Source organism: Buceros rhinoceros, unplaced genomic scaffold, assembly GCF_000710305.1.
Source record: "Buceros rhinoceros silvestris isolate BGI_N320 unplaced genomic scaffold, ASM71030v1 scaffold2132, whole genome shotgun sequence".
Classification (NCBI taxonomy): domain Eukaryota; kingdom Metazoa; phylum Chordata; class Aves; order Bucerotiformes; family Bucerotidae; genus Buceros; species Buceros rhinoceros.
Window position 1 is genome coordinate 24,146 of NW_010400478.1, and position 23,210 is coordinate 47,355.

The following is a 23,210-nucleotide window of genomic DNA, read 5'->3' on the forward strand; positions in this document are numbered from 1 at the left end:
CACAAATTTCTATCATCAGGTTATTCGCCCCCTCCCATGCCCTGCATCATGGGCATTTCTACGAGTTCTCAGACCACCATCAAATTCATACTAATTGATCTGTACCAATTTACTCAAGTTGTCAGAGAAAATGCCACAATTTCTGAAATAATTCCAAACAGCCAGAACAGACTGGATAAGTACCCAGGTTCGTATTTCGCAGTACTGGCTGGAGTCATACTGGTTTTAATCATGTAATGGTCCTGGCTTTTCATCCCCAGCAAGCCCACTTCTACTTATAGTGGCTGTCATCACACATACAATATAAGAGCTGGACAGTTTGGGATACCTTATTATTCACTGTAACCCTAAAATCCAGACCTTACAGAGGTCTGCTGCACAAATTTCACATACAGAGCTGGAAAAAAAAGTCTCATTTAAATCACTTTGAGCAGGAGGCTTCTTTTGTTATTTTTTAAAAAAAGGAAATAGGACCAACAACAGAAAAAAAGGCAAGAAAAAATAACCGGCTCTTAAGAGCAAAGTAAATGCAAAACCCTTTCAGATACTTCGATGAGTGGGAGCTACTCATCACCCTTGTCTTCAGCCTATCGAGAATGTAGACATCTAGCTCAGACTAATCATCTGTGCTTTCTCCAGTCTTGAGGAAACAAAAGCTTCCTTCTGGAGACTGTCACATCCTCAAACAGGGGAAATGAGGCTCTCCAGTGATGGCAGACCCTCTGAAACCAAAAGAAGAGTCTAAGCTACTTAAACAGGTGAGACAAGTCTCTCCCTCTCACTCCTCACATAAGCCACTAACATAAATCCTGAAGGCTTTGCTTGGTACCTGCACAGACAAACTCACCAACTTCAATGGTTTCCTTCTTTTGTTTTTGGGAGGCAGAAAGGAAGGTTCATTGGCAGTCCAATCTCACACCAATGTTGCTCCAACCACTTGCACTAGCTGCTCAGCCACAATGGCTCATGGACAACCAGCTGGTTACGCAGCATCATACCATCAAGGGCAAAGGGTGCAGCATGTTTCCTAACACCCAGAGATGCACCTCAGTCTACACTTTCCTCAGAGGAGGACAGCGGAGGAAGAGGTGCTGATGTCCCCCCTGGTGACCAGCAACATGACACAAGGGAATTGAATGAAGCTGCATCAACGCAAGTTCAGACTAGACATTAGGAAAGGGTTCTTCACCAGGAGAATGGTTGGTCACTGGAACAGGCTCCCCATGGAAGCAGACCAATCCTATCAGAGTTCAACAAGTATCTGGACGACATTCTTTGTCATATGGTTTAGTTTTAGGTAGTCCTGCAAGGAGCAGGGAAGCGGGGCTTGATGATTCTTATCAGTCCCTTCCAATTCAAGAAATTCTATGATTCTAAGTTGAAGTAACTCAACATTTTTCTAGACACCAAACTAGATGTGCCATGTCTTCATGGGCATGCGTGTTATTTGACCACAATCCTCCAAATTTCTGCTGGGACTACAGAGGAACTACTCTGCCAAGTAAACACAGGCCTTACAAACACATTAAAGTTCCACAGCTTTACAAACAGGCTGACGTAGATGAAACAGTAGAGCCCCACCCAGTAGGACAATATTTACAGTAGATGGGATTGTATACTCTGGTTTACCTTCTTACAGCATGGAAAGAGGAACAAGATATACTGCCAAATTCACCCTCACATCAGGATAAAATTATTTTTTTAATAAAATCTAAATATAACAAAGTCCTAACAGAGAATGATTTTTGCTCAAAGTTAATCAAGGGCTACAAAAAAACTCTACAAGGACTTTTGCACATAATTCCTTATAGGAAAGATTTGTTTTTTAAGTAATCAAGAAGATACAACTTTTCAAATAAGGAAACAGTTCTCAATCTCTAACTCTGGGAGCAAAGCTACTGCTATCCCTTCTCCATACTGCTGTGTTTCTGTGTTGCCGTGTCTCGTGAACTACAGGGCTATCCCGTGTAAGTGGATACAGCACAAGGCTAAACTCCTGGCAACTCCAACGTCTTTTTTAAACCCTTCTTATCAGGTCAGATTCACCTCTCCGAGTTGCATGCCAACAACAGCCATGCCGCGTATTGGGCAAGTATTACAAAACAGGATGAAAAAGCACAGCCAAAGTACATCTTCCAAAGCACTTTACACAAAATAAGCCAAACAGCTCCTGCTATATGGGGACACATTGGTCCCACCTACTCACAAAACCAGCTGGAATTTACTCCATGTTTTAGAAGGCAGCTGTAACTGTGGGGCCACAACATGGATGCCTCAGTGCCCAGGGCCAGGGGCTCCCTGGCTGCTCCCCTCCAAGTGCATGGCCATGTAGAGCAGACTGCAAAGCCAGGCAGATGACACAGGCACCAAGGCAGGGTCAAGCCTTATGTGGCATCATCTTCCTCCACAAATGCATTTCTTCTCACCTTCTTCAGGAGACCACTTAAAATCTCCTCACCTATGTGACCTGCTCCTCAACCAAGAAGCCTCAAGCTCCTTCACGTCAGGGGGAGGAATTGCCATGTCCCAAAGCCTAGGAGTCCTTTTTGAAGAAACACTACAATTTGTGGGGCATCCAGGCCAGCCAGTTGAGCAAGATCATGCCTAAGTAGGCAGAGTTACTCAATTAGCTGAGTTGGCTGAAGGTTTTCCTATTGTAACATGATTTTTTCTATTCTAGTAGTATTTTTGGTGTAAAAAAAAAAAAAATCTGTAGAGCTGGGTGGATTTTTTGTTCAGAACTTGATGCTTTTAATGAAAAAAAGGTTGCTTTTCTTAATATTTTGCTGTTTATTTCTGTTGGGAAAACTTGAAACATAATTTTTGTCAGAAAAATGTCAGTCCATGTCTGTTTGAATTCCTCCGGTGTCAGCTGGGAGCTGTAATTCATGGTCTCCATGTCCCCCTCTTTCCCAGAAGGCTGGGCTCCTGGGCACCCCTCCAGCCTTCCTGACGCATTTCCCCCTTTGATGAACCCATGGTAAGAGCATCATGGGATCTGGAACCCAGCCAAAGAGCTCAGCCCCAAGGGAGACATGGAACGCAAGGCACTCGAAGGGTAACTTCTGAGGTCTGCAACAGTAGCTCAAACTGATGCTGCTTTAAGGGCCAAATGGATTTAATTAAATGTTTCCATTTCAAAAGCCTAGAACATTTTATCCAGCATTTTCCAGCTGACAATTTCATTTTATGAAAAATTTCCATTCCAGGAAAATTTTTGGTATTTCAGCTTTCAATCTCGATTCAGGATGAAATTAAACATTCAGGTATCAGAATGTAATGCTATATGGACATTTGGGTTGGGAAACAGCCTTATTAATTAGCTGCCAAAAGTGAAATGACTCCATCCATGCAAGAAGGGTGTGATCCAGTTTGCCTTTGACATCAGTGGAAGCCACTTCTTCAGCTTAGTGGAGCCTGGATGGTGTCCCAAAAGAACAAGGAAGGGTGGAGTTGACCATAGTTGCAGATACTGGAAACAGGAGTCAAGAATGAAATAGCAAGAATATAAGAAGCAGCAACTAAGATGATCTGTTACCTGGACTCAGTCAAAACTCAGTTTTACTTACTTTAGTTACAGAAGGAAAAATCATAAAGAATATAAGACCTAATTCCCATTTACAGTAAAGATAGCAGTTAGTCAACTTTCTGTAGAGTAGAATAAATCCATAGTATGAGTGTGTCATGAGCTCTAGAACTTTCAGTGTTCAACCATTTCTTCAGAAAACCTTCATATACTCCTTTGAAGGAGACTACTCTAAAATTAAAGATATAATATGGTACTGAACTGCTTGCCTCAGGTTGTGTCTCCTCCCTTGAACCCCCACAAAATTGCTCAGTTGGATGGGTATTAGAGTAGCTCTGCCAGGAGGGTCCAAGGTCTCTGGACTTTGAGCATATCTACAGGTGGAGAAGAACTAAGAAGAGCAGGCTTCCAGGGCTGACACTCTGGGTGAGGACTGGGCAGCACATCTATCCTCTGCATTGCCCAGTTTGGTTTTGGACGTAGCCCCAAGCCTTCCACCTCAAAGAGTAAAAGAGGAGCCCCAGGGAGCCTATGCCCTTCAGCAACAGGGTGTGTGTTGGAAGCAAGAGAGCACTCAGAACTGTAAATAAATCAATTCACTCAACCATGAGGAGACTAGAGAATTGTTTTTTGTTTATCTTTCATTTCCCTTTAGCACAAGGCAGATATTTCTAAATAATAAGCAGAAATTTTTAAGACTTAAGAGGAAGGGAGGGAGGAAGGAACATGTACAAGCTTTGAGGATGTCCTCAGCTCCAGCTTCAAGAAAAAAGAAACCACAACAAAACCACACACCACCAAAAATGTATATCTGTAAAAGCAAGTTTTTCCTTAAGCTGTTTGGTAATTCTTAGTTCAGAGTAGCATTTTGTCCAGAAGGTTCTTCATGTTTCCAGTCTAGGTTGTAGCAATCTCAGTGAGGCACTAAATTTTATGCTGTTACAGTCTTTCTGCGCAGCACGGTCATTTTAAAATGATGTGGTAGCCATCATTGCTTTCAGCTGTAACAAAGAAATGTAAGGCATTTTTTCATTGCTTTTAGAAAACAGCACAGATACAGCACTCCAGTCTTTCTCCATAGGTAGTTTACACTCTTGTTCCACAACCCACTTAGGAAAAGTAGTGTTGAACATGTGGGTCGAAGCATTTACATAAAAAATACTATATGCTAACTTGCCATCTACAAGGTTTTCTGCTCATTTATGAGCAGTGGTATCACTGTATTTATGAAAGTTTTATAACAGTGTAACTGAGAGGAGAGCATAGATCAATCAGTCTGTCATAGCGTAAGCTGATGCAATGCCTTGCCTTCAACTAAATTAGATTGCTTATCTTTTCAGGATAACAGCACCGAGTTTGTGCTAACATTTAGTGCAGTTGAAAGGAGAAATTACCTTTAGAGCCACACGTAATAGCAGCTGCAATACATACCTTTTAATGTGCTGATAACAAAACAAGATTCATCATGGAAGTTCTGCACCATCTGAAAGGCAGAAGGAAAAAACACAAAATATTTTTAGCAATTAAATTCAAGTTTCTTTCAGCACCAGCATAATCTTTAGAGGAGATGCATCGAACAAAATTTGGTGTCTAGTCCTACACGGTCATGAGTAACCCTGCCCATAAGATTATTAAAGTGCATGACTGGTCAGTTAAGGTCCTTGGACCTGCTAACGTGCTTAAGAGAAGTTCATACTACAGTGCTTGCCTGGGACTGATCTAGCTTGTTCAGTGTTTTACCATCCTCTTTGCAGCTCTTGATCCTGGAAGTTCTTACACCACTGCAATTACTCTGTTAAAGTCTACACTCTTGCCTTCAGTGAAGCTTTACTAGTTTAGACTGGATGAAGACAGTCCCTCTCCTAAGGTCTATGAATGGCAATACACACTCAGCTCAACGATGAAGCTCAGATGATCTTACATTGGCATCTGTGATATCTAGAGGTGGTCAGCCCTAAGAAATGGGCTCCTTGCTGAATGAAGGAATATTGCTACTGAAAAGCCATCTCAGGGTCCACATGGTAATTTTGGCCAGACATTAGTATGTGCTTGCAGGGATCATTTACCTGTTTGTATTTGGTTGAGGCACAGGAATCTTAATGAAACTGCTATGAGAAGCGAGGCAGATCATAAGAAGCAAGATTAGTATCTAAAGCTGTTTGAGTTACTCAGGAGAAAGAACTAGATTTTCAGAACACATGCAGGTTTCAAGTGAGGCCCCTAACTGAAGAGGTGAGTTAAGAGTTTCATCTGCCTTCTGATCCAATCTGAAATGCTCATTTAAGTTTCATCTTTAGTCAATGCTTCCTCTCATCTCAGATTAGCTGTGGGACAGAGGAGGTGAATTACCTTCAGGAGGTCTCTCATACAGTTGAAGGAGATGCTGGAGAGGAAAGGCAACCAGAACCTTTCCTATCAGCTCAGAAAATCCAGCTTTAGGCAAAAGCCCTCTCCTAGCTATTGAACAGCATTCAAGTAGAGCACTCTAAGCTGTAAGTTCTCACACCAAACACCCTCTTTGACTTAGACCAATCTCCCTATTTTCTTTCGGGTTTAACATCCACCCCCACTGGCCAGTCTGTGTGTCTGTGCCTTAATGATGCATGAAGTACATTCATAGAGTGCTTCACTCTTGCCACTATAGTACTAGTACAAGAAAAATATTATTAAAAAAGCAATAGACACTGTTAATAATTGACTTAAATAAATACTTAAAGCCTTACACCCAAGCTGGTTCAGGCAATTCCCCTACCAAGAGTTGCCTCCAAGCACTTTACATCCATAAAGCACTAAGGTTTCAGATTTAATCAGGCTGAATTGGCAAGGAGACTTTAGGAATAAGCATTACAGCTTTCAGTTTAGGCTCCAGTTGAGACCTATGCTCTGCTTCATTTGTTTTAACAATGTTTCTTATAAATGAAGCTTCTTAAGTGATTCTGGTGCATGAATAAGTAATTTAGCGGGGGGGAAAAGAGAAAGAAGGGCAACTCACTATTAACCTGCAAGTTAATGGAATGGACTAAACTAAGCCATCATATAATGGGACACAAACGGCTAGCAGAGGTCTCTTAAATTAAGGTGTGCGCTTACACAGCACTGACTCTGACCCAGTGGCTGTAATCACTGGCCGAGATGCAAGACTAATTGCCATACAGGTTTTCAAACTTCCCTTCTTCAGGAAACTTCCTTATTTAATTTTAGATCCTCACTTCAGAATTTGAGTGACAACATGAAAAGCACATGACCGATTTTGTTGTGTTTGTTTTCAAAAAAAAAAAAAAAAAAATCTTAAAACCGCACCAAAATCAATGGTATGCATTAATTACTTGTTTTAACTTGCTGGGATTAGTAACCTTGCGAAGATTCATTCCATAATTTAAAAGGTCACTATAACTTCAAGAAGTCAGACAACTATCACAGCTCTGACAGAGTTTGCATTAACCCCTTACCTCATTGCTCACTAATACATGGATCCCTGTGGGTCCCTGCCGATAAATTCGGTTTATCTGCTGTGGAGAAATGCTATACAAGTTTGCAATCTTCTCGATTAATTCCAGCGTGGTCAATTCTTCCAGAAAGATTGCATGATACACTGTAACAAATTGAAAGCAATTACAGAATTTTAGAAAAGCAAATGATACCAAGATGCTCAATATCAACAGTCTAATGGGTTTAAGGTCAAGGTTCAAATCTTGACAATAAACACACAAGCTTAGTACCTTTAAAGCAGCCCCCAAACACCCAGCTTGATGATTTGTAGACAAATACCCAGTATTTGGATGCAGCAGGCAAACAAAGCGCACATCATTTTTACCCAGAGGAAAACACAGGGACTAATGTCAATGTGTATCAGGGGCACTAAAAAAAAAAACCCTCTCACAAAGATGTTAGGATTTTTTATAGCCTACTTTTACTGATTTTGACATTTTGATGTAGATCCAATTAAATTGTAAAACACAGGTTATTCTACAAATGTAGTATTTTATTAGATGTTATCCCACTGAACTCAAAGGCCCAAACTAAAGACTACAACGTTACAAATAACATGACAGTTATTTTTTAAATCCAACCTAAATGGTAGAAACAACCAGGTAGAAAAACTGTCCCTGATTAATACTACGTGCAAGAACTAGGGACAATCTCTATTCTCATTTGATTGTACATCACATCATGAGGGACAGTTAACAGCAGTGAGTCTCCAAAAGCTTTGAACTTCCAAGAATCAGAACCTCACTTTAAGACATACTGACCTTCCATTTCCCAGAATATGTTCAAACAAGCCATAATCTAAAGCAAATTTGGTATGGGAAGGTAGTTTTTAATGGTCTCTATAAAGAGCTGACTAGAGATTTTGCTGCGACATTCTATAGATATCTTGTAAGTTGGGTCTGTTCCCCAGGCAGACGGTATCAGCTGGAATCTATAAACTTCCAAAGCGGCAGAACTGGGATAAACAGGACCTCTCTAAACACTCAGGACACCAAGCTGCCCCATGCAGGAGCTCAGGCAGAAAGCAGCATTCTCAGATAAGTGTTTAACAAAATCCGTACTTAACTTACCACAAAGACTGCCATCTCCATTTTCTCGTTTTTGGTGGAGATGGGACCTGTTTTGCTCTGGTTCTTGACAGACATAAATTGTCATCTTGGGCCTTACATTTCTATGGATTATTAAAAAACAGCAGGGAGTTATTTAGCAGATCTAAAATTGTTTATGTCAGCTACCAAAGAGTGAGAGATGGAATTATTCAGGATGTGCATAAACAACCAACTAAGTCGTGATGATGGTGACTAGATTTCTTACAAGGTCTAGTAAAAGCTCCCTGAGAGGTGGTGGCACAGTGCAGAGGACCTGAACCTCTTCAGGATCAAATAAGAATACGGTTTACAGCATTTACCAAGCAGCTCATCACATCTGTCTTTACTAATTTGAATCCTGCCCAGCTGTAGAATTTATGGTCTTATTGCAATAAAATTTTAAGAGTCATTTGAGACTCCAGGGGTTGGTTGGTTTTTGTTACCCATGATGGAGATGCAACACGGGGTATTGAAGGCTGTGAAGTGGATGGAAGCTATCAGCTGGTAGCAAATAAACTACTGGAGATCCACATTATGCTGCTTCATGCTAACCAAATATCTGAGCTGTGCTTGGATTCGAATACTAGTGTGATCTCCAGCTTTTGAGAGGACCTCTCTGAAGTGTTAAAAGGAAATCTAAATGCTACATCTCCAGAATTAACTTCTAATTAACACCGAAACTACCAAGGGAAGCTGCCATAACAGGAAAAAAAAAACCAAAACCACAAACCAGGAAGGAAGAAGTACAAACCTTCCTTATAATTAACCCCAAAACGACCAGGGGAACCTGCCATAACAGGAAAAAAAAAACCAAAACCACAAACCAGGAAGGAAGAAGTACAAACCTTCCTTTGATTGCATTAAAGAGCCGAATTCCATCAGCAGGCCCACAGATTTGAACAAAATCTTCTTTGGACATCTTCAGTAAGTCAGCACCTACATATTTCAAATTGATTTTTTTTCAGAAGTTAAGCAAATCTTAGCTTCCAAATTGCGTGTATGGGCAGCAGGAAAGGGCAGAGGGAGAGAATCCACAAAGGTAAGTCAGACAGATTTGCCTAGAGAAGTTGCAAATTCAGAGAGGTGTACACTGCAAATCAATCATTGTGAAACAGAGAGCTAGAAGCTGCCAAAAGAGTAGTGCTGCACTGGAAGATATTCTAGCCAACTCAGAGACAAGCCAGATATTTAACATTGGCTATTAAATAGCCCAGTCTTTAACTGCCATGTTCACTAGGTTATTTAATCATGTTGCAAGTCAGTGAGAGGTTCCTCATCTTTAACAATTCCCCCTTCCACTATCTTACAGCTGTGTACAGCTATCTAATGGGAGGGTACAGTGTAGATGGAGCTGCAGATGGAGCCAGACTCTTCTCAAAGGTGCACAGGGAAAACATGAGAGGCAGCAGGCAGAAGATGGGAAACACTGATTAGATATAAGGAAAAACTTTTTCACTCAGCAAACTGTCAGGTTTGACAAGGTTGCTTAGAGAGACTGTGGAATTTTCAACCTTGATGATACTCAAACACAAGTGCACAAGGCCCTGGACTTGCTTCAAGCAGGGTGTTATACCTGATGAACTCAAGAACTCCCTTCCATCTTAACTCATTCTCTTCCACCCATACTTCTCTCATATTTCTACAAACTGTTTTGGCAAATGCTAACTCATCTAAGAACAAAAGAACCACCACACTGGATCAGACCAGTGATCCCATCAACAGTGGCCAGCAGCAGATGCTATTGATATGAAGCATGAGCTGCACTTAAAAAAGAGAACAAAGACAAAATTATTGGACTGTTTAAACTCACCCGAAAAACTTGAGAAGAGTCTACAGAATGGAGAGAACCTATTACGATGAAGCCACTGCTGGGCGTCTTGAATAGAAGCAGAAGGAAGGAGATGCTACATTGCAAAAAGAATAAGAAGGTCTTGAAATGAACTGTTCACCAGTGTCCTAAAAAAGAAAAGCACCACATTAACATGATCTCAAGTACTTACATCATTGCTGGGAGGCAGGAGCTCCACTTGGTGGGTTGGAGAACTGTTGCTAAAAAAATTATATAAAGTTGGAAGAAAAAACACAAACACAAAAAACACATTAAACTTTACATTGCAGTGTCCATCCTCTTCCCCCTCCCACTTGTCTCAACTGTGACAAGTTAGATACCAAACTGGCTTCTTTTTCACTATCATATTTTTAAAAAGATGTCCAAAATCTGGACCAAGAAAAGAAAAAAAATTTTTTTTAAATAATCTCTCCTTCAGCCTTTTGTTGGTCAGTTGAGATCCTACTCAACACAGAAAAAGCCCTCGGTTTACTGACCTCATTTCAAGCTTTTCCTCATGGCTTACTAACGTGACATCATCTATGCAAGGAAATTGTGACCTACAAGGTGGTTGAACTCAAAATTTCTATGAGCCAGAAACCCCCTAACTAAATCCACCATCTAATAATACTTCTTCACAAAAATTTAATCAAGGACCTTGTAATTCAACTCTGCTGTTATCTTAATCGTAATATATTGCAATTTAACTATATTACACAAAACCACATTTCTAATAAACATAAACCCTCTGAAAACATAGACAGGAGTTCAATATGACAAGGATTTTCCCAAACAGTTAATAATCTACCACTGGAAAAAAATGGTCAACAGATTTCTCTGCTAGCATCAATTTTTGTCATTTCAGCATTTGTCCTTATTTATTGGTTGAGATCACTCATTGAAAATTCATGATACATCATCGATTAATTAATACGCTGTGAGGGAAGATGACAAGGCTGCAGAGTCCTAGAGGAGGAAAAGAAAGGCCCATACCAAATTCCTAGATGCAAGTATGTTGCAGGCAGGACTCAGAAATACAGAGGGACCCTGCTGTGTATCTCTGTCATCAGCTATCATCTTGGGTGTTTCAGGACCACTAAATCTGTTTCCTCTTGACAGCTGTATTAACAAATTGAACATGCCTCTGTAAGTCCTTTGTTCTGGAATGGATTCACGAAACCCAGGATGTTTTGTCCTAGACAGGATTTCTTTACATTCCATTCAACAGTGAAGTCAGCACTCTAGACTACCTCGAGGCAGAAAGGAAGGAAGAAATGCCAACACTGAAGAGGTGCAGAAGGCTGAAAGCCTCTAACGCTCTTATTAGTGGAATTGCTGGTATAGGGCATGGCCCACCATCACCCCCGAAAGTAAGAAGAGAAATTCATGACAGGAATGGCCCTGGTGGTTCTCTGATACTCTCATCCCAGCCACTAGATAAGCAGCGAACAAACAAACAGTACTCTGCATTACAGGAGATCCCTGGATGGAAGGTCTTACAGGGTTTTCTGGGAAATATTGTCCCTTTTCTAGGAAGGGTGGTCCTTGACCTCTTCTTTCAGGGTGTGAAATGCATGGACACACAAAACACATGCACACAAAGGCCACCATATCAACAGGAAAGATAAAACATTTATTTGTTACATACCCATCTCCAAGGTTGAAGCTGTTGGGAGAACTGTTGTAGCTTGGAGATGGAGCATTATTCATTTGATAAGGCACATCTGGCCAGGGAGAGCACTGTTGGAAGAAAGGCAGCAGGGATACTTTCATAAGGATGGAAATAAAGGATTCGATTCTCCTCTCATACCACATTCATACTGTTGCCACGCCACTAACTTCAGCTCATCACTCCTGCTGGGAGAAGGAGACAGACCATGGATTTTCTACCCTGCTTTCCAAGCAGGCTGTCAGGGGGCCAGATTGATTCCAGTTGTGCATTCCACATTCCTCCTATTTCACAAAGCCTGTCCCCAAATAACACTGGGCCAAAGTGTGCACAGCTGTAAATCAGAGCAACGCCAGTAAGTCAACTCAGACTGAAGGCAGCAATGATACAGAAATACCCCTGGTCTCAATTATAAATCCCTAATTAAATCCAGGCAAGAGTGACAAATATGCTCCAGCGGCATTGCTTCAGGTTTACACCAGTGAAAGATCAGAATCTGAACCAGCCTGCTAAAACCTCTGGCTATTAGTCAAAGACCTTGAGTTATAACTGGGTGTTACATGGAGAAAATTTCAGACAAACAGGCGAAAAGCTAATAAAAACCTTCTTGAATATAGGTCAAGCTCCATATTCCATTACAGTAGTGTAAAGCCAGAGTAACCCAGTTAGACTGGTGACTCTGTTCCAAATTTAAGTGACTCTAATCAGCAGGAGAAATCTAGTCCTGTGGACCTCCCCGCCATCAAGAGCTCAAGAAAATGCTCTGTATTATCCTTGTTTGCAATGATAAAAAGACAACAAGTGGAGTTTTATCATCTTCACAAGCACTAGCAAATATTTAACTCTTTGGCAACCCACATTTCCCCGTGCAATATGTCAAAGCGCATTGGTGCTCATAGGGGGAGTTTGGGATCTGCCGATTTGGTAGAATTAGGTCTGTGTGCACAAGAGTCTCATTAACAACCACATGTTGAACTAGAAAACCTGCTGGTCGCTCCTGGCAGTACAAGGAAAATAGAGTGGGAGGGACTGGATCTCACAAACAGCAAGTTTATTTAAATCAAGAAAAAAACCCCTCATTTTCAGAAGTCTAACAAGCTACTTCAAAAAACCAAGACCTAATAAAATTACATGACATTCCCACAGGGAGATGGAAGAGCACTTCTAAACCACTGTCTTGAGTCCCGTTGCTTAGTAATTCTGCAGCCAGGGGTCAGCTTATATACATGCATCTTAGTAATGGTAGGGAGAGGTAGAAACATATATTCTGATGCATCTGGTGTAGGGATGTAAGACATTCAAGATATTCCTAGAGTACAAGCCAGAATCTTCTGAGATCTTGTATGTAATAGTAACTTCCTCGGCACATTCACAGAATGTGAACAGATTAATCAGACAGCCTATTCATCTACTCAAGCGTCCCATCTCCAACATGAGCTTTTGCCAGACAGTTCTGAAGAAAATCTCACACAACTGGCATCCAAGTGCCGTGACAAGTGCCCAGGACCACAGGAGAAGATAATGTTTCTTTTAAAGCTAGGCTGCTAAGGATTGGTTTATACCCTGAAATATAAGAAACTTTGGCACCTTTTAGAAACTTGAACAGAGACATTTTTTAATTTCACTCCACTCTCAATTTCAGTCAGATCTGGGCATGTGTCTGTGCAAGGCAGTCTCCAGGGCTCAGTTAGACTGCATGTTCTCTCAAATCTCTCTCCCAACACGCTGAAGTAGTGTGACATGTCCAAAACACTTTACCTCTGTGAGAATAGTTGTCTCATAGGAAGGCTGATACTTCTCCTTCTCTTGGGTGGTCTTCTTCTCCATTTTTTCCCTGTCAGTCTTCTGTTTTCTGTCTGCTCCTTTAGGCTAGAAGCACAAGCACAAGCTTTCCCTTACGCCAAGCATTACGAATTTGGAGACAGAGGCCAACAGATTTTTTTTTTCCTAATCTGTTCACAAAAGTCTCCTTCAGGTTTATGAAGACTGTACATGTGGAACAGGATCAGATCTGTGTCTTCTAGACAAAAATTAGTCAAGCATCTCTACTGTTTCTATAACGTGCCCCATTAAAAACCTACTGCAATTCCAAAATAGGCTGACCAGCCCTGAGATTTGATACTCATGAGCCCCATGAGTTATGCACCTCGACTGGTATTTGTACCATCTCTCCAGGAACAGGAAAGACAACGCGTACGGGAGCAAAACTGGAGCAGCAGATCCTCTGAGAAAACAGACCTACAAAAAGCTTGTTGTTAAGTGGCTACAGATCTGCCATGCCCAGATTAGGAGCTTGAGAGATGCTTTCTCCCTGAATCTTTCTCTCCTCCAGGTAGCACAGAGAAGAATTCTGCTGCAATAAGCAAAGAGTATTTAAGATCTCCAAGATACACTGTCATTGTTCATGGAGGACTGAATCAAAGAAACTGGAACTGTCAATGTCAATTGCCTAGGAGCACGAAAACACAGTGGATACCCTAAATCTCTCAGTATTTGTATAGTGTTTGAGGCACAATGGACTGGCATAAGTCATGGTGCAACACTTGGATCATTCGAATTTAATTGGAATTGCTGGGATTTCACTGTTCATGTCACTTTGTGAGCAAGAGTCCTGTTTAAGATCTTAAGTATATCCAGTTAAGACTGTTCTTTTACTCCTCTATTTGCATCACTCCAAAGCAGTTTAAAAACTGTGCGTGTTCCTGTGCCTTAATCTAGTTGATGACAAAGCCAAAACTACCTCATACCTTGAACACTTTGATCTGGCAACTTGCAGAATGCAAGTGTTCTGTGTATTCGCCATTTTCATTCTGCTTAAAGGTGTCGATTTGCACCCGAAAGGGCACTCCTTTCTCTCCTCCATGTTTCCGTGGAGTAAATTCTGTGCTGATGCAGTGTACCTGGCAAAACAAAAGCTGTGCTCATCTCTGGAGAGAGTTGGAAGCTGTGCAAATCTGAATTTCAGATTTTGCTTGAACAAGAGGTTTTGGCTCCTCCCAAGAAAATAAGAGAGGCTGAAGAGTTCATATGATTTCATTTCTGTTCCTTGGGACAAAACAATTCGAAGAACAAACAGTCCAGAAAGAAACAGGGCATCAGTAAAACCACCCTTGACTTCAGTAAATCCCACGTACAGATTAGAAACAGAAAGTTGGCATTTGGGCCAAGAAACACTCATGAAAGAGGAAAGCAAGCAAATCTAACATACTGTGAACATTTTCCTCCAGCCAAAACCCATGCTTAGAAAGAAACATCAATTTTTTTTTTTTAAAAGAAAATCCTAACTGCAGCAGGTAGTAATCCAAAGCCAGCAAGTAGCTAGCAAGGTGGTTTAGCAAGTATCCTATTACACAATTAATTACACAATTGTCACTTGAGTTTGTATATTATCATTAGCATCTTTTTCTCATCTTTGTGTCCTGGCTACCTTAACTCTATAGGTCTTTATAAGATATCTCATCACTGTGTTTACCTGAATGAATGCTGAGGCTCTCTTTGATGGATCCCACAGAAACTCAACAGTGTTCAACTGGGTTGGGCTGGCCCTGGGATCCAAGATACCAACTGACAGCGGAATATCTGTAGAAGAAAAGCCCTAAAATTTTAAAAATATTAAAATGAAGAAGGGAAAGCATTTTCATATATTTACGAGATGAACGTGTAAAGCCAAGCCACCAATGATATATCTGTTTGGGACCTATAGGGCTAGATCTCCTTCCCATACAAAAACATACTGGATTCCTGAGAGGACCATATTAAAAATAAAAGCTAAACACACATGCAAACACTCCATACATCATTCCGCATCTTGCTTCAAAATTCTGCACGGGAACCATAGCGAAATAGTCTCACCTATGTCAAGGATGCGGTCCCCAGGCCGACTCCACCTCCAGCCCTCAAGCTGCTGATGCTCTGTGTACTGCAGGCGTCGATCATGGAAAACTACACGAATTATGCTCTGTTAAGAAAAGATACTAAGATGAACAATGTGATCCAGAAGGCCTTCTCTTGAGATGACTTTGGTTTTCCAGCTGATCTGTAATGTTTCTCACCCCCATTCATGAGGAGAGTAGAGGGTCCACCTAAGAGACCCATCACCATGTTGATCAAATTCCTAAAGGACCCCTGAGCGAGAGAGCAACACACTTTCCCCTTCACAGGGCATGTATACACTGCATAAACACAGCCCTGCACAGCTTTCTGGGATTCAGTCTGGAAGCACTATAGCGATGTCCACCTAATCTTAGGTGTCATGCCATGTAAACATCACTACACTGCCTACACACCCAAAACGGCTCACATGGGGGTAAACATTTAATGTGTCTGTACCATGCCCCAGCCCCAGTGTATCTCACTCTGATTAGCAATGTGAAAGCCAGCTCACCTGTCCCTGTTCCAGCATCGCTGACAAGCCCAGGCACCTTGTCAGTGGGAATTAAACTTGATTCCAGCCATCAACAGCCAGTCATTGGATTTGCCCCAATGTAGTTAAACAAGTGTAGAATAAGAAAACTTCTGTAACCGGATAATTTTAATCTCTGGTCTGCAATGGTGCAGCCATGACAATAACTGGAGGAAAAAAGGCTGGAATAAGGGCAATCCCCAAGGGGAACAAGTCCAAACTACTCCTAACATATCCTTTCATATATTCAGACTGCTACACTTGCATGAGCTAACGACCCCTTACACCCCAGTTTCTCAAGTCCGTGCACCTGCTGGGGACTTCTGTATCAAACGCATGAGCGATTTTCCCCAATGAACTGGAGATACAGGTTCTGCTCCAAAAAGCAAGCAAATCACAGTGGGAACACCTGCAAAATTAGAATCCAAATCCACATGGTTCCTAAAATGGACTAGTCCCCACTTCTCAAAAGAAATCCTGAGGCAGAACAGCCAAGAAATGGGGAGAGGAAGGCTTGAAGGTTGGATCCAGAACTAGGGTCTGGACCAAAGTTTTTTTAATTTGAACTGTTTTAGGAGGGGGGAAAACAACAAAAAAAATCCCCCAAACCAAGCAATCATGTTCTGTTTGTCCATAATTATGCCCATTACCAAAGTAAACTGGAGCTATGCAGAATCTGCATGGCAGAGCGATGTAAACACTGGGGTCCTCTATTCGACATGCAACAACCCAGACATGTTGCTGGGGTTAAGAAGGGAGACAGGTCTGCCTCTCAGCAGTTTTGCCCTTGTTCACCTCTGAATTTTGGGATTCCCCTGAACCCAATATTCACAGTGAAACTGTGGGGCCATGATCACAAACAGAATAAAGATTCCCCTGAAGCCCTGTAAAGCCAAGCTGCATAGTCCCGTGAAACTAGCACTCAACTCCATCAGCCCTGCTCCCATTAAAGACAATGGCAAAGTTTCCATTGTCTCAGTGCGAGCAGGGTCAGGCCCTTCATTAGAGGCTGTATGTAGTAGCAGGAAGAAAAGAAATCTATGTTTCTCCTTACCTTTACATATTTTGTGTTTAAATCTTGAAACTCTCCCAATTTCCTATTCTCAAGTAGACGGATTTCATAAGACTGACCTAGAGTTTAAGGAAACATTTCCAAGGTGTTTAATATGTTGTAGCAATGAGAGAGTCATGCTGGCATTTACGTGGCTAATAAAGCATATGTTTGATTAGGGAAAGCTCATTTTTGGTAACATAATGCATTTGCCCCAATAATCGAGTAGGCACTAAAGCACAGCAGAAATATGAGGAGAAGCTTCGTCTATTGGCAGCTAAAAGCTCTCATTTAGGGCATTGATCACAGTCTGTCTCCCTGGGCTGCCAAAGATTTCTGAACACCCTTCAGAAAGTCATTAAGGTGTTTGAGGCAGTTGTCCCCGTGTCACGCAGCTGTAACAGCGCTGCCTTTGTCTGTCTGTTCTGCTGAAGCAACGGTTGTGTGAAGAGCTGCTGGCACAGCAGGTCTAAGCACTATTCTGCAGAAGATAGCAACTCGGGCAAAATCCTGCCTTCAGAGAGCAGTCAGGCCTGTAAGGTGTTTCGGTGAACCAGAAATACAAGATTTGTTCCATAAGGCCTTGAAGGTGGCTGCCCAGGGCATAAATACTCCTTCAGACACGCGTGTGAAAGCAGCAATGGGTATTACAGCATGTGCAAGGACCAGCTCCAGGAAGGGAATTCATACTCCAGCACCCCACCACCACTACCCTCAGCATAAAGAATTCAGTCAGTTCGGTAGAGTAGGGCTGGCTGGTTTATGAAATAACACGTCCCTCCAAGTCTGACAACAGACGAAGGAGACTGATGTCACAACATGAAAAGCTCATTGCGTAGGACAAACTTTACAGTAAATCTACAACCAGCACAGAGCCAGGACAGGATTGTTAGGATTAATGGAGCACACGTACACCTTACAACTAGTTTTTCTTGCTCATCTTGCTATCCTCCCTTTTACTGAAAAACCTACAGGGTATGACAAGGCAGGCACCAAGGAGGAGACGACTTTGGCTTTTCCGGCTCAACCAGTATCTCTGCAGAACTGGTCCCACAGAAAACCACAAAGCAGATAGATCTCCCCCTAAGCAGCTGCTACCAGCATAGGCAAAGAGTGCTACATCTGGGTCTAGAAAGAGAAGAGTTATATAAGCAGATGTGTCAGAAGGGCATCTTGTTTCAGGCAGATTCCGTTTTGGGAATCCCAGCTCTTCCAGTTGCCCACATGAGTACAGACCATATCACTAGAGCTCAGGGATCATTGTGCTTATTCAGCTGGCCGGCAGAAAATTTAAAAAAATAAATAAAGGACAAGAGAGGCCATAGGAAGCCCCAAATGTTTGTAAAACACACCAGTAGGAGTTCTGCAAACAGGAAATGACCCTTGAATCTAGCAAGTGGCTTAGGGCATGGGGGAAGGGGAGAATAAACCATATGAAGTAACAAATTAGCACTGGAAACATGCATAGATCTTAACCCATCTCTTTGCACATAAATAAACCAATACGACAACAGTGACCCTCCTTTGAAGTTTTGTGGGCAACAGAAGTCCTAAACTTGAGATCTTCCACACTGTCTAGTGTTCCCACTGACAGTCATTAATATCATTCACTTGACAATTTTTGGAGAGGTACGTATCTCCCTGCCTAATTGATACCATTGCATTAGCTTAAGAAGATCAAGGTCAGATCCACAAAACTGGGTTTCCCGGATAGAATCATTTATATTGGAAAAGACCCTTAAGATAACCAAGCCCAACTGTTCACCTAACGCTGCCAAGTCCACCACTAAACCTTGTCCCTAAGCACCACATCTGTTGTACAATGCACCCATTTATATGCTGTACGCGTGTATCTGTGTTGTATGAAGTACTTGGCGGCTCAGTTCAGGGATAGATTTCACCAGCTATAGAGTGACACAGTTCAGATTTACGCAGCCAAGCGTCTCTTGCACTTACAGTTCATTTCCATGCAAATATAAGGCTAATTAATCATTACAGAAGATTAATTTAGGATTTGAGATCGTGAGCATCCAAGAGACATTAAAATACACCTATGGCTGTTCTCTGATGATGTAACAGGGACAGAGAAATTAAGTGGCATGAGCTGTTCCATAGAGAAAGGCAATGCCAGCCATACAGCAAGTATCTCAGGAATGAGCAGGCTTCTGGGATAACTTCATGCACTGATACACGCCTCCTCTTTAATCAGGCTGATTTGTAGTTCCAATGAGACAAAAGAAAATAAGGGACATAAAAACATCAACTGTGTTCCTTTCAAATTAGCACCAAGCACTCAAAAACTCCGCAGCACGCACGTTCCAACCACTTCCATGGGACAGGAATGATACTGCAATCCGGCAGGCAGTGGGCACTGCACATCTCCTCGTGTCAGAAGTGATTCAGCTTGGATAGAGTTAGAAACAGATTTTGCCCACTGGTAAAAAAGAAACTGTAGCAGAGACTGAGTTAATATTAAATGGAAAGTCAAAGAGGAAATAAAACGCTTTGATGAAAGATACATGGGTCATCTGATGTAAGCCCTGGAACTCAGTTTACGCCACGAAAAACCTCAGTCAAAATGGTGTTTTATGCTAACTGCTTTCCCCTTGACCTCTGAATGTTTCGCTCCAGTTACTACACAGAACTGTTATCAAAACAAGACTGCTCCCAGCCAGGCTTCAGAAAACATGCCGTTTATTTCCTTGCCTGTGGAACTCCATCAGTGAGAATTTGGTTCTAATTGCTCACAATTTGTTTTATATATAAATGTTTTGGTATTGATTTTGAAAATTCCATTCTCCCTACAACTTATCCCAGCAAGTGCGTTGCTTTGTGGCTAATAGTACCCATAAACCGTTGTCACAGTATGGATGGCACTCAGATACCTGTACTTGGATGGATTTTATTAAACTGCTTGGATTAAATCTTTTCCTTGAAAAATACCTTCCAAACTTTGTTTACCTTGTTGTCCACCATCACCACCAGCAAAACTCCTGAAATAGTGAAGTAGAATCCCAGCACTGCAACTATAACAACTGCAAGGGGGAACAAAGCCCTAAAGAATCAGTACTTGGATGATGGGAAACAAGATCGTTTTGTAAAATAAAGCAAGTAATGTGAAGAAATCTGAACTCCCCTCAGTGTCAAAGAGGGCAACGAAGTCTTTCCTAGTACACAGATCATCCATGGATCCCGCATCACTGACTCGCCAGCACTAGCAGGCACAGACTGACACTATTCTGCTAAAACTCAGGCAGTAACACTTCGTTCTTACACAGATATCTAAATCTGTAAAGAAGTGTGGCTGCAGGTGTGACTAAACCAAACTGTATTCCCAGTTCCTCAGACAGACTGCAACTAGCTAAGCCCAAAACACGCAGCCAAAATGTAGAGAGTTCCCCTACACTGAGTCTTCCCATTTGTCTCAGATGGGAATACAGATCCATACAGGTTAGATCACACCTTTCCAAGTCAATGGTTGGTGTAAAAGCTGAAGACAGGGGCAGAGGGTACCAACGCTGCAATGATTTGATTGAATGGTCCAACCTTGACTAGGGCAGCATCTGGCCCTCAGCTGACAACGGTTTAACATCCTCTGGGCTCAGGTGGAAGGAGGAGCCTGAAGAAAACATCTGTGGCAATGGAGAGCAGCAGCAGCAGTTTAGAGAAGTCCCCCTTTACCAGAATGATAGTGCTGAACATTAGTCTTAAACATAGTGCCAAATGCCAGAAACTTGTTGAAACTTTTCCTTCCACGCTCTCAACACGGGCCATAGCTGCACCACCACAGGCCACACAGGTTCCATCAAGATAGCTTCAAAGCTGGTCACCAGCCTGGTCCCTGGTCTTGGTGTAATATTGGAAACATGTATACAAGGGTGCATAAAGCACCTTTGTCACTACCTGACAAGAAAAGGACATTTTCCAAGCAAATCCACAGCATAACAGAGGCCAAAACGGCCTCCCGCCTGCCTGCGCAACCCGGTGCTCCCCTCGCACACAGCCTGCCACAGACCTTCTTCCCCACCTCAGGCAGAGAACAGAGCAGCAGTAAGTACTTAGAAAATTCCTGAGATGCAAATCGTCTCCCAGCTTCAGTGAAAGCTTCAGGGGCATCAATAAAAACCTGGGCGAGTGATGATACACTACAATTTGTATTTTGAACAGACATTCCCTGAGCAACTGCAAATTTATGCAATCCCCTCCTAGGCTAGAGTTTAAGCAACTCTGCTTTACAAACAAGAGCAGTACCCAGCAAAGTAGTAACCACGCAGGTCCAGAGAGTTCCTGCTTGGTGATTCATGAAGCAATGGTATCTATCTTACAGAGGATTTGCAGATTGTTTACTTTTTAAACTTTTATTGTCCCTGGTAATTAACATGTATTAAATGCAGGCGTGACCACTTAGTCTGGGGACAAAAAAAACCCTGAAAGTTAACAATTGGCTACAGAAGAAAAATAATTTAGTTCAGCACAGAACACTTTCACCCACTCAAAAGGTACAAGCCATAGCAGCTCAGCTCATTTCCATTGCTGGAATTTAATCAGAAATCAGGAATTTTCAGCAATTTCTGATTATAAAAGATGATCATTATTTCAAGCTCAAAGTTACATTTTGTTCAAAGACTATTTGCTATACAACCACAATAACCTGGTTGCTTTTGTTTTGCTTTGGCGTTAGGTTTCAAGGGACACTTGCACGATGAATTGTGTGGTTTTCTGCATGATGCACAGATATGATACACTAATTTCCAGTTAGGATGATGAAGTTCTACATTAATATGACTCAGGCCTTATTTAATCTAGCCAAGTAGTCTGCTTGCCCTTCCAGCAATGAATCAAATCCTAACCTTAGACTAAGCAATACCCCCAACAAAGGTCCGTGGAAAGCAAAAAAAACCAACTGTGAGTCCTCTTTCTCAGAATGGATCCACACAGCACTAGACAGAACCAGCCTGGAAACTGTTTGATTATTAAGCCAAGCTGGCCAATAAAAATTCCATTTAGCAACTTTATATGGACATCCTAAATAGTACACAGATAAAGGCAAAGGAATGCTGACAGTCAAATGCAGCACGCAGGAGGGGAAGAAGAAGAAAGCAAGCATTTCTCCTCCCAAACCAAAGCACATCCAGCAGGCAGGAGGATCACCTTTGAAAGAGCCAAAAGGAACTATTCAGGGCATCAGGCGCACACACAAAGATTTTTCTGACAAGAAAGATTAATGAACTCCCAGGGTGAACAGGCAAGAGTGACAGAGCTGGCATCTGAACTTGCATGCTTGATTGCCCCCACCTTTTTAGCCAGACGAAAGCAAAAATAAAACTAAGCATAAAACTTGCTGAAGTGTCCCGCGTGCAGACACTCTGCAGGACAAGGAGCAAGGGCAGAATCATCCCTCCCCGGCCACAAATGGCAGTGGATATTCTGCAGCTGCTTACTGCAGCCTCATTGACAAGATGCTGTAGGACATGTTTATCCACTGGATATTATGAATTCACCAGCTACACAATAGACCACCCTGAAAGCTCCCACTGTGCTAGGAACATGGAAATCTTGCAAAGGATGAACAACTGTGAGCCAGGAAATGCAAAAAACACAAAAGTCATCCTGACAATGCAGGTCCATCTTGCCCCACACCTCATCTTCAACACAGCACCCAGTTGTAAGTACCCAGAGAGCAGGGTGAATACAGTCAGCCCTTTCCTGGCCATATCTTCCCAGTTTCCGGTACCCAGTGTCCATGTTGTATCCATATCAAGCTGTCCAGCCATAACCAATGCTCACAAATGCCTCTACTGTGTTGTCTCTTTCCAAACTTGCTCATACCGTGGCAATAAGAATCACAAGTTACACATGCCTTGCTTTAGCATTCACAGTCTTGCTCTTCACCTGCCTCCTGCCTGTTGCCCTTTGCAGCAAACCCATCTAAGCTCCATTGTTTCGGTACCTGTACGAGTTCAACACCGAGAATACCTGCCCTACTTGCTACTACACCAGGGTAGCAAGACTACAGGAACACAGCAGACAATTCAACTATAATTCTACTACCACACCATAGAGCTCCACTGTCAACATGTCTCTTCATAGGGTTTTTCCTCCATTTACAATCTGCCCCCCTACTCCAGGGGGTTTCTTTGTCCCTTTCTTTCTCTTT

At 42.1% G+C, this 23,210-nt stretch overlaps 1 protein-coding gene across 1 annotated transcript in view; it reads right to left on the minus strand.

The window, feature by feature from the left end:
* Positions 1-4,194: 4,194 nt before the first annotated feature.
* The window catches only part of LOC104489669 (transcription factor CP2-like protein 1), a gene marked incomplete at its 5' end in the record, with an annotated part of 27,367 nt that continues 8,351 nt past the window's right edge, over positions 4,195-23,210 (minus strand). The window contains 13 exons of the mRNA XM_010131860.1: positions 4,195-4,527; positions 4,958-5,009; positions 6,976-7,118; positions 8,086-8,186; positions 8,949-9,039; positions 9,914-10,007; positions 10,104-10,152; positions 11,580-11,671; positions 13,359-13,469; positions 14,348-14,500; positions 15,073-15,179; positions 15,453-15,558; positions 17,057-17,133. Coding sequence (XP_010130162.1) covers positions 4,490-4,527; positions 4,958-5,009; positions 6,976-7,118; positions 8,086-8,186; positions 8,949-9,039; positions 9,914-10,007; positions 10,104-10,152; positions 11,580-11,671; positions 13,359-13,469; positions 14,348-14,500; positions 15,073-15,179; positions 15,453-15,558; positions 17,057-17,133 — 1,214 coding nt within the window. The remainder of the gene's footprint in view (positions 4,528-4,957; positions 5,010-6,975; positions 7,119-8,085; positions 8,187-8,948; positions 9,040-9,913; positions 10,008-10,103; positions 10,153-11,579; positions 11,672-13,358; positions 13,470-14,347; positions 14,501-15,072; positions 15,180-15,452; positions 15,559-17,056; positions 17,134-23,210) is intronic.